General features: G+C 39.7%; 1 protein-coding gene across 1 annotated transcript in view; it reads left to right on the top strand.

Annotated features, from left to right (window-relative positions):
* Positions 1-12,193, top strand: part of CPED1 (cadherin like and PC-esterase domain containing 1) — a 155,009-nt gene that overhangs the window by 49,201 nt on the left and 93,615 nt on the right. The window contains 2 exon segments of the mRNA XM_037388203.1: positions 2,881-3,037; positions 4,512-4,680. Coding sequence (XP_037244100.1) covers positions 2,881-3,037; positions 4,512-4,680 — 326 coding nt within the window.

Genomic DNA, 12,193 nt, shown 5'->3' with positions numbered 1-12,193 from the left:
CACAGGCCTTGTACTTTTTTTAGTTCTCAATGCTAATCACCGAGACCCTGATTTTGTTTAACCTCTTCTTTAAGAAATGGTAGATTTCAATTTATTTTATGTTGAAGCATTTTGTAATAACTTAGGGCAAGACTAAGGATTTTCCACCTGGTAGTTTGAGAATTTCAGGACACTTTTCTTTTTCATCTGTCTCTACACATTTTTCTTTTTGTTGTTGTTGTTGTTGTATCCAGCACCTGTAAATGGTCCACTGCATAGTGACAAATGAATTAATATCAAAGTAATCATTTCCCTAAAACAGCTAAAATTCTTGCGTAGCAGGGGTAAATATAGGTGCAAACCTCATCTCATTCTTTCCTAACTCTGTCTAGTGAGTTAATACCACATTGGTTACTTGTTGCCTTAACAATACAATTAAAACTATATTTTAAAAAAGAAAAGAAACTCTACTTTCTCTTGAGTAGTGAGATGAACAGCCTTTCTCTCCTTCCCTGTTCTTATTTTCAGTGAAATAATCTACTTTTTTTTAAATAAGAAAAGTATGTTTTGTGCATTTCCCTTTTCTCAATATTATGGTCATTTTAACTAAAACAATTGCTGAAAAATGTGCACCTTTGGCATAATTTGGCTTTCAGATGATCAGCTAAGAAGAACTGTCATTCTCATCCTTTGTATGGTTCTGTTAGTGTTGTCACGTAGCTATGGTCTAATGTAACAGGTGTATGTGTATGTTATAGGGAGCTTGGTCTGGAAGCACAGTTCTGCCTCCTTTCAGCCAAGTGCTGTAGCCATCTAGGTAGGGCAACCTGACTCTCTCTCGTCTGACCCCCTAGGCACCCTCAGCAAGGGGGTAGCTTGGATTGCTGTCATGGGTTTCACTGGGGTTTGTATAACTCTGATCCCACTCACGGTGGACAGATCAGTACCTTGCTGTTTGAAGATCTTAGCTATGAGATTTGAACGGCAGAGTCTGATGATACTGGGCTGCTCCTGATGGATGTGCTACGGTACCAAGGTAACAGTGGTAAAAGGCTTGGCTCCGTAACTCCATAGACAGTTTCAGCTGCAGGGGACTGTGTCTTGGTTTTTTTACCAATGTCTGTGCATTGCGGAGGGCCTTTTTGTGTTTTAATAATTCTGGTTTTGCCTGAACACCAAAGCTGTATGATCAAACTTTACACTGAGAATTATTTGCAGCTGCAAGTAGCTTAATTTTCTTGCATAGTCAGTGAAAGCACTTTCAGAGAACAGTTCAGAACCAGTGTTTCTCTTAGTGTTCCAAGGACTGGTCTCTCTCTCTCCATTGCATAAAGACAAAGCCTAAGAATACTATTCTGCTAATATGAGCATTTCAGTTAGGTAACTAAAATGATGCATAGGAGTAGTTGCTATAGGACCATTGCAAATTGCCGTTGCGAAATGCCACTGTCACTTTAAAGGTTGGAAATTGCCATAGTAAAATGCTTTTGTGTGTTTACAAGGCAGATATGGAAAAAATAGCACGTGATTTAGCAGATCTGCTCCCTGTACATATGCAGAAGCAAGCCTGCTAAATAAATGACTTAATGGGAGTTTACTGGCTTATTCCTGTTGTCACTGCACAGCTGAGTAGGCAGACAGTAGCCCATTTTGTCTCTGTACCATCAACAGTCACTTACAAAGCCCAAATCAGTTATAATAAATAACACAACACAAAGATGCCAATGAAAGTATAATCTGAACATGAGGTGCTGTATTAATAAGTACCTCTTTTTTATTGGTAAAGCCTTTAATCCTGCTAAATGGTGCAGGTAAGGCAGAAGACCAGATTCATTTTAGATCCCAGTTGAGCTTGGAAGGCTGAACTGAGCTGACCTGATGAACAGCTGATAAACATAGACAATTACAACGTCATTTTAACAGGATCTAGAAGAAAATGAATAGTTCTTTTCCTTGAATGGTTGTTCGCAGCTTATCACCAAAAACTTCAGGTTTGTTTTTCATTTCATGTACCAAAGTTGAGAGTGCATGCCTTAAAAGAGAAGTTACACAAATAAATTCATAATATTAGCACGGTGCAGTATGTCATTAAAAAGACAAGTGATAAGGTCTGGGAATAATGCGAACCGCTTGACTTTTCCCTGACTGTTACTTAAGAACCTGAAATGCGAAGTGTGTTAATGAAAACCACCCTACATGAAATAATGACCTCATATAAGGGCTCTGTGCCTTTTTATCAGCACAGTAAAAGCAGAAAATACATATCACCCGTTGACTGAACTCACATCACAATATGTTGGTTACTATTAATAGCCACATGCCTCAGTAATCTTGAGGACTCTGGTACATCAGTCTGGTCCCACTGCGTTCAGCGGCAGAACTAGGTCTCCCATAGATTTCAGTAACTACAAAATGTAGCCTTAAATGGTGAACTTGGAAAAAAGGATACGTGGCTATTTACTGAGCTGTCTGTGTGATTACAGTGGCAAAGCCCCTTGGTCCTTAGTCAAATACATTTCTTATCCCCATTAATTGTAATTAGGGCTACATAAGAAACAAAGTTTTGGCATTCTATATCTAGAAATAAAGGATTTCTATTTGGAGGAAGGGGGAATGGGATGCTTTTGTATGTACCACTCATGCAGTCACCTATAAAGTGGGAGTTGCAGCTAAGCCTCTGAGTTTGCAGCTGGAAGGGGGTGCTTTGTGGGTGTAAAGCACTCTGCTAGCTGATCCAAAAAGAATTATAGTCTCGGCATTTGTTACTTTACATTGTTGGCTGATGCTGGTATCTCCTTTCTACCTATTGTGTTTTATATATTTTACTCTGAACAGCAGGAGTCAACCACTGCTTTCAGTGCTCTGCTGACTTTCTTTCTCATTCTCTTGGTACTTTTTCAGACTTGCAGCTCCCAGTTGTCACCCCAGAGTGCTCTGACCAGCCTGGGCTGCCAAGGGCCAACACCGCAAGCAACATATCCCAGGGCAGTGAAAGCACCGATGAGACGCATGCTGCCCACCTGCCCTACTGGTGGAAGCAGAGCAGGAGCGCCCAGCTGTAAGCTAATGATACCCCCTCCTCAGACACTGCAAGTGCTTTATTGTGCAGTTCATTGGGAGGCAGGGAGGCAGAAGGCAGCAACAGAGGGGACCACAGAAGATGGATCGCATCTCTTATACTTCCTTAGTGTTTGCTTCTGTACTACCAATAATTTGCATGTTTTGCATGTGAACAGCTAAGTCTTTATGTTGAGGCTGTTGAAATACCTAGATAGGTAAATACAGACCCAGAGACACCCCCGAATGTTTAAGTGTCCTGGTGGCTGAGCTATTTCCCTCCCATCCCTGCCTCGCCCCTACCACTGACACGCGTACATAGTCCTTTGCACAGAGACCCTCCCTGAAGTGAAGAACCAAGAAGTACTTGAGAACTGGCTGTCCAAATGGTATTTCCTCTGTTATGTTATCTCACAAATTTTATGCTCTGAGGTCCTACCATTTTGCAGAGGGGAGAAAAAGGTCCCTTTAAGGTAGGTATTATTAGACTCCCTTAACAGATAGCAAAATTGAGGGCTGGAAAGGCCACATATTGCCAAAGATTACACAGAAATGGGAGGAAAGCTCTGTGTCTTTCACCAGTAATCAGTCTTAGAGACCCATAATTGGTACAGTCATCTTATTGCATTTGCTATGAGGTAGATTGATACTCAGAGATTTTAACAGGCAGAATAATAACCGTATTTGTGAATAAGCCCAAGTATAGCTCAGATTTCCCCAAGCAATGAGCTTTTAAATAACAGATTTTTCCCTTGGGTTTGTTTTTTTCTGTCCTGTTTCTATGGCTCATTCTTTCTGTGTGGACTGTGGGAGTTGAAAGCCAGTATTTAGAGAGTGATGTCACTTCCTAGACAAAGTTAGCTTGCATAATTCTTTTATGTTTAGCTGATTTATTATAAGTTATTCCTAGGTATCATAGTCTTTCATGATATTTGGAATTATAGTTTATGGCTTTCATTAGGGAAAGCATGCGGTACCACATGTTTTGTCCCTTTACATTGAAGAAAGTGCTAACAACAGTGTAACCTTTCCATAGAGGTTTTTTTTTTGTTGTTTTTCTGAATTCACTACAAATCAGTGTTAAATCTGGGTACCTTGACTATGCACTTCTATTATTTAAGATGCTTGGATTTCTTTGAAGTTTTTACCTTCACTCTGAATGTCCTGGGTTTGCAGCAATTACAATATGCCCACAATGCATTTACCCATATGTATTTTCAAAGGTAATTCCCTCCTAACATAGTTACTTTCTATGTATGGAAATTAAGATTTTAAAATACTGAAAGCAATAAAAAGACTTGGTGTAGAGCTTGGTTCCAGCTTGCTTGGTTTCATCTGTGGTGTTGCTTAACTCAGGGGAAAAAAGGCTAATTTCCTATTTCTTCTAATTTCACTATTTCACTATTTTCTTCTAGCTCATTTCCTTAGCTTGTAAAATCACTTCATTAATGCTATGTATTTTTATTACTTTCCAGGAATCAAGTATCAGCTTCACCAGACCACAAGGACATCCTTAAAGCTCAAGACATTTCTGTCATCATCAAAGCCTATGTGCTTGTGACATCCTTAACACCTCTGCGGGCATTCATTCATTCAACCACCACTGTCTGGCATCCACCCAAGAAGAAGCACTTTTCCATAAAGGTAAAATATTTAATTTCCTAATTTTTCCATCTTTCAGGTGAAGTACAGAGGCAGAAAAACAGCTAATATCTTTCTTCTTTTTTGCTTCTCCTTTATTTGCAGTCCACAACTGGCAGTGAATATTCTCCTAAAGTACTGCTTTCATTTCTCGGAACAAGTGGGGTTTGCTTTATGAAGCTGGGAAGAGCTGCCCTGTGCAGTGTGGCCTGGGGTTTGCTTTCCTCAGAGCCCATTTTCATTGGTGACATTTGACAATAGTTCCAACAAAGTTTTCTCTAAAGCACAGCAGTGGGGGTGCTGTCATGCAGTAACATCTTTTGCCCGGATACTGACAATGTTGTAAAAAGGGAAAGTAAATATTTAAAATACTTTTGATTTCTTTTTTAGGTGCAGTAAAACAGAATGGAAGAGGGTCAGGGCACTTCTAAATAAGGGGAAGGAAGTATACCATGGAGAGGTTGGGCCTCCCATGGTCTTGGTTTTATGAAGAAGGATGTTTCACATGTGCCTTAATTGGATTAACTCTGAACATCTCCAAGTGCCTGCAGAGATCCCTCTCTACCTCTAGGTCACTCAGCAGTCCTGTGTATTTCCAAACTTGTCTTCCCATTCCTTTGTTCTTTCAGCAAGAAACTGTTCTTTCAGCAAGAAACTGTTCTTTCAGCAAGAAACTGTTCTTGCAATACTGAGCTCTTTGTGAAGGAACTACAATTCTGCAGCTGCTCCTTTCCTTTTGAAGGAATAAGGTCAAAAAGTAGCGTTATTTCTTGAGGTCACATAGATCAGCTCCTGCAGCAGCCATCTGAGGATGGGTGCACTTTGCCCACGTTGACCTCTTGGGGTAGGAGCACATCGTGGCTTTGGATCAGTCTGAATGCTGTGGTGTCACTGTCAGGGCTCTTGATGATGCCAGCCATTTGGTATGTTCTACAGTTTTAGCACTCTTTAAGTGCCTAGTCTAAGCTCATTATCTAATTCTAGTTACTGGAGAAACAGACACCTCTAAAGAACAAATCATCCCACCCAATTTAGACACTGATTTTGGAATGAGACAAGTTTCCTGTTAAAAGTGTCTGCTTCCTTCCATGGGCTATAACATTCTTAGAGAACATGTCGAATTCTAGATTGCCAAAATCAGGTGAGATGAACCTACTTCTCTTTCTTTCCCACCTTGGAAGCTATGGAAGCCCACGGAGATACATTATTTTGCCATCTTTTTTCCTCTGTTTACATTTAGGAAGACTAATGGTCACTCACTTTCAAACCCTGGAGTTCAGTTTTGTTTTATGTTTATTAAAATAGCAGAATGTCCAGCCTCATGACTATCACAGCTGAAGTAGGGACTACTTTAAAGGCTAGTAGTTATTAGTAACTGTGATATGGCTCTGTAAAATAATTCCCACTGAAGGAGGTCTGCTGAATGGGGTGCCAGTCACCATTTACAGAGCACTTTGGCAGCTGAGGAAGCAATAAGAATGATGGATAGAAGCAAAAGTACATTACAGTAGTTCCAATCTGCTTACTGCTGCTGTGGTGTTATATCTTCCACACCTTCAGGCAGATTTATCAAAATGGCAAGAAATAAACGAAAAATAGGCACCACAGAAAGCACATTTGTAGTGATGTATAGATTGAAATGCAAATCAACAAAATGATGGAAAGTGGGGTATATAAGACTGTCTCAGCATAAACAATGTGCCCTATAAAGAACCCAGGAGGAGTCAGGGAGTCTCCAGGAGAAGTGAGACACTGGGAATTCATGGACTGGCCAGAAAGCACTACTGGGAATATCATAGAGAGGCTTCTGTGCTTGGTGCAGAGGCATCAGGTAGGAGATTATCAGTCAGAAAACAACACTTAGGAGAAGGTTTGAATTCATCCACTGATATCCTTCAGGATGAGATTACCTCAAGTTTCTCATAAACTTCATGGAGCCATAACTTGTTGCCAGTGGGATGTACAATGCCAGCAGACTGATCGCCTCCCAAATTAGTCAGTGGAGCTACCGCGTTTGCAACAAGCCAAGCAACCTGGTCCGGAAAGCTGCTAAGCTTAGGACAACTCTATTGTGTAGGAAGGAAAATGGCTTGTTATGTTATGGAGATCTAACATGTTAATACTCGATAAAGACAGAAAAGATCTCTAAGACCTGTTCTTCCGCTGATTGACAGAATACCCATCACTGTTACCGGGACTGAACATGCCTATAGAGGAGACTTTGACCTGGAAAAATTTGCTAGTGTTTGATGTGTTATTTCCCCAAAAGCAGCTGCCAGATTTTTTTTTAATTTTTTTTTTTTTAATGTAGAGATGAGAATAATTTTAATCTGCTGCATTGCTATCATAGATGTGCTGCTTTCAGTAATGTTGCACAATAATTTAGAGACCTCCACAGTGTATACAGGTCTCCGGTCAGCCAGTTTTCTCATACCAGTATAATTAAAGTATTATCAATGAGAAATGAATCCACAATTGTGGTTAACCTGGTTGCAACATTACTATGACAATTTTAAGTTTAAAATTTGATCTCCTATGTACAACAGCACTTTATGGTTGCTGGAAGTAACCAGAATATGCTATATATGAAAGAGTTTTAAAAAGACTGGAGATGAGGTACCAGAGGATTTCAAATGATCAAGAGAAACTGTCTGAAGAAAAATCAGGAGTTTAATGAATTAAATAATACTGTATTCCCCACTGCTCCTTTGTGAGTAAACTATTGTAAATGGTTTTTACAACTCAGATTTACTTATCCTGATCATAGTGGCAAGGCTTCAGCACAACTCCTTGAATAAGCGTTGGTGAAATGGCGGTTCGGGAAGAGTTCAAGTGTGTTTTTCTCACCAGCTGCCAGGTTTTCTTTGGATTATACATGTTTTAGTATCTCAGTTCAGAAAGCAAAAGAAGGTAAATCCTGAGCTGACATGAGGATCTTGTGTGTAGTCACGAGGTGGCAAAAATGTGTCTCTAGATTTGGGCACTGGTTGGGAAGATGCAGGAGGTGCAGGGGAGAGAATGGCTTTTGGCTACACAAATGTTTTTATATGAGACATGCGTAATTACCTTATTTCCTTGAGGAAATTTGGAAACCCCTTATTTAGACCATCTGTGCATTGGAAAATTAATAATAAAATAGAAGCTTTCTGTTTTGCATATGGTACCAATTAAGGGATGGGTCTCTGTCGATACATGCAATAATTCTCTTTGTGTTAATCGACATTACGCATGTGTATGGAGCAGGAGGCTGACCCCTGAACAATTTTCTGTTTTATAGAAGCTGGTATATGAAACAGTAATTTATGATTAATTATCTCAAGGTTTAACATACTGTGAAGTGCTTCCTTCGCCCTGCCATTAACCTTTCCCAGCCTGGTCGCAGTTCTTAATGAAGGGATGCACTTTTGTAGCCCATAGTGGTGCCATCCTGTGGCACCTGGGAAGGCTCTTTGCTGTCAGCAGCTTCCCATGGCCCCTGCTCTGGCTCACCATCCCTTTGTTCATCCAAAATAGATAATCAGGTGCTTCCTGGATTTAAATTCCTTGACTGGTGTTCTTGTGTAACTCTTGATACACTCAGATGAAACTATGCTCTTAAGTGATTTTCCAGTTGCGCAGTGAAGTAAACATAATTTATTAAAGCAATTTGCTGTTAAGCTTGCTGTGGTGTAAGTTGCTGAAATTCTTTCTCTGTGCATTAAGCATTTGGAAGCTTGAATAAAGAGTTTTTTTTTTTTTATACTTAACATATATGCAAATAAAACTGAACCCTCATCTACCCAGGACATACATCTTTTAATATGACATGGAGGTCTGGCTTAGAGCCAAACACTGTTAAAATTAGGTTGTAGTATTGCCCTCAAGTGGCCAGTTTTGATACGACTTCAAGTAGTAGATATTTAATGTGAGACAGAATGCAAGCATGTATGCAGATAAAGAGCAAAATACTTAGAAATGGCTGAAAGTCTTACGAGTTTTTCACCTTTTTTTTATGCTTGAATTCCCTATTATTGCCCTATCATTTAGCAGGAGCAAATACAATAGACAATTACCACCAACTCTTATTCAATTACATTGCAGGGTTATTTGGGAATAAAATTAAATTTGTTCATTAGGTTCTGTAAGGACTTAGCATATGCATTTCACTGTTCTTGCAAGTAGCCTGTGTAGAGAATCAAATATTGTAATGCTTCTCTTCCTGGGAGACTGAGCATAACATAAATGCCATCTCTGTTTTCTGTCCTCATAGTATCTAGAGCCCTATCATTTCTCTTTTCACTGATATAAGAGCAAAAGTCTGTCTGGACTGGGATGATCAAAGACGTGCTTAGTCTGACATTCTGTTTCTGGCAACAACCAGGCAAGAAAACATCACGAAGCTGTGTAACAGGACAAGCATGAATTGGTACTCATCCCTAGGCAGGCTATAGCTATTTCTCATAACCTGCAAGGTTAGAAACACAAAACTGGAAGTGGGATATATATCTTTATGTTTAATAAGCCTCAGAGGACTTCTCTGCCATGCAATTCTCTACTAGATTTTTTTAATCCATTAATGCTTTTGGTCTCCCCAACATCTTACAGCAATGAGGCTCTACAGATTATTTAGGTATTGCTTGACAAAGAGTATTCGTTTGCTTTAAAACTTCTACCTGATTACTTAATTTCATATCCCTAATTCTTGTATTAAGAGAAAGAACGAGTTATCTTTCCTTCTTTACCTTCTCTATGTCTGTGCCAATCTGTCATGCAGTGCACAAATAAAGTTCTTCCTGGCATTCTTTTCTGCTGTTCTCATTATGAACATCCCAGTTTAGCTAGTGAGAGCTCTAGACTGATTATAACATGTGTATATGTCACAAGTAAGTCTTTACACTGTTATCCAGGCCCTTAGCTCTCTGCTTTTCTCCTGGCCTACAGATCCTCTTGCTCTGGCTGTCAATCCAGGTGGCTCTGTAAGCATGCCCCTCTGTGACCCCCAGCTTTCCCAGACCTACGTAAAGCTGCCTAAAGGAAGCTTTCCAGCTTCCCTTAATCAAGCTGATCCACTTTTGCTTTCACAGCGAGCTGGGAAATGCTGTTAGTAAATCACCTTTACTTTTTCACTAAGAAGTCAATGCTGGATTGGGAAACAGTTCTTAGTTCAGTCTCAGTCAAAAGACATAATTTAGTGGTTGCTGAAGCTAGTAAGCAGCTCTTTGTCTTTGGACTTATTCATAACAGTAAGCATGTTTAGAGGAAACCTGTCTCAGATGGCCTTTTCTCCTCTACGTAAATAAGCTATAAAAGTGTTGAGGGACAAGGTGTTTTGTTTGTGGTTTGTTTTGTTGTTTTTTTTTCTGTCCTGAACTATTAAATAACATCTCCCTAAAAAAATCTTACGTAAAGAAAAATACGTATACATGGGAAATCTACTATATAAAATAACTGAATAATACTGTGGTTTTCCCCTTCATCAAGCGACATGCTAAAGCTGCAGAGAAATGGCACATCGTAATAATAAATCAGGGGTGGAATAAATAGATTTACCTAAAACTAATACTATGATTTATGATAAATTACCGCACTGTTTTCTCTGTGATGTATTCAGGAATGATTGTTTTGATTTTGGGTACATTTTTCTCCCATTACAATTCTTATGACTTTTTCTATACACTCTGATCAGTGGAGAGGTCTGCCTGTGCTAGCAGGCAATATAGGAGATAGCTTCATCGTAAAATATGTCTTTTCTGGACTTCTATCAGTCTGTATTCTTCCAGGCATCTTAGATATTTAGATAACTTCATACATATAGTCAAAGAGGTTCTTGTTTGCGTGTAGAAGAATATTTTTGTATCTATGAATGATTACTTACACGCAAAAGTATTTGGCCTTGGTGAAGAAGTTTCACCAAACATAGATGCAGTAAGAAGAATGAATGTACAAAAATGAACTGAGAGTACAGAGTCTATACTGAAAATTATCAGAGACTGAGTTGATTCAAGTGAAAATATCCTCAGCTGTTTTAAAGGAGAGGCAATTACCTTAAGTCTTTTGAGACCCTACAGATCCAATTGATCAGAGAGAAGGGAATAGCTCCAATTCATAGCAGAACCACCTGGAGAGGACACCCTTTGTTACTTCAAAAAGGGTAATTTCTTGAAAACAAAGGTCATGCTTTGGCTTCTCAGAAGTATACCTTGCTTTCAGATATGATTGTGGTAACTTTGTCCACCATCTAGTTTTGAAGGCTACAGTTAGGAACCAGCAAGGTCCTTTCAAAATCTATTCATATAAATCCTGTAAAGTAAGATGCACCAAATCTCAAAATGTAAACCTCAAAATTACACTGAATTACTCAGTAACCCCAACGGCCTCTTATCTTCTATTTCCTTGCCTCTTGGGTAAGTTTAGAGCTCAACTACACCTCCAAAAGAGAAACACTCTTGCAGGAAAAAATTGATAAGTTCACATTGTTTAACCAAAACCAGGATAAAAGTGGCTAACTGATGGTATGTAATTAACTGGCAACCAGTAATAAAAATAATAGATTTACTATCAATTTCAGTAACAGAACAGGTAAAGCATGACAGCAGACACTTCAAAAACATTAATAAACATTTCACATTTCTAAACATCCTTCTATACATACCCTCTGAAGCTGCAGTCACAACCACCCACTCACCCACATTTACCCAGACCCTGTCTCACAGGCAGCACAGGTTAAAAGCACAGCCTCGCACTCCTAGGATGCAGCTTCTCTTCTTGCATGCACCTCTGCTTGGAGAAGTGGGGGGGTCCAGCTCTGTGTGTGCCTGTTTCACATGGACCCACATGGGACCTTTGCCCATCCTTACACACTAGTATTCCCTGCAGTCTAGGCAGAAGCTGTGATGCCAGCCAGGCTGACTTCTGGAGGTGCCTGATCGGGTTTTGACTGCTGCTTTCACCTCAAAGTCTCTCCCCCCACCACAAATTGCCATGTTGCTTTTATACTATTTCCCAAGCTGACTCCTTCCTTGTTCCAAAAGCCACTTTATAATTTCCTGCTACTCTTTAATCTCACTGATAATCACCTTCTTTATCATGATAAGTCTGGGACAAACATCCTCCCAGACAGTTCTGTACATTCCAGGTACACAGGTTTTGAGCACTCCCACAGTGTATCTTCTCCCTGTCTTCAGTGTCTCATTTAGATTTCCTGTACAGTCACTGGAGGAACAGAGCAGTTTTAGATTGCAATTAATGTCACTGTTTTGAGGTGTCTCCCTTGGGATGGCATAAATCATGCTCTTCAAGCATCTGTGCTCTGCAGTGAGATATAAAGGTAACCTTTATAACGTTTAACTTGTGCATAGGCTAAGCCATGTAGTCTTGTAGGGTGGGACTCCTCTACAGATTTTGACACCTGAGTGAATCATCTTCACATGAGCTGTGTCTCTGAACACCTATTACAACCAACAGAAAGCTAACCGTTGCAGTCGGTGAAGGCAAGTGTTTTCAATTTGCATTTCTTGCCATTCGTAAGGTTAGTTAA

Source organism: Falco rusticolus, chromosome 5, assembly GCF_015220075.1.
Source record: "Falco rusticolus isolate bFalRus1 chromosome 5, bFalRus1.pri, whole genome shotgun sequence".
Taxonomy (NCBI): Eukaryota; Metazoa; Chordata; class Aves; order Falconiformes; family Falconidae; genus Falco; species Falco rusticolus.
Note: the sequence above shows the minus strand (reverse complement) of the source record. Positions and strands in the feature narration are given on the sequence as shown.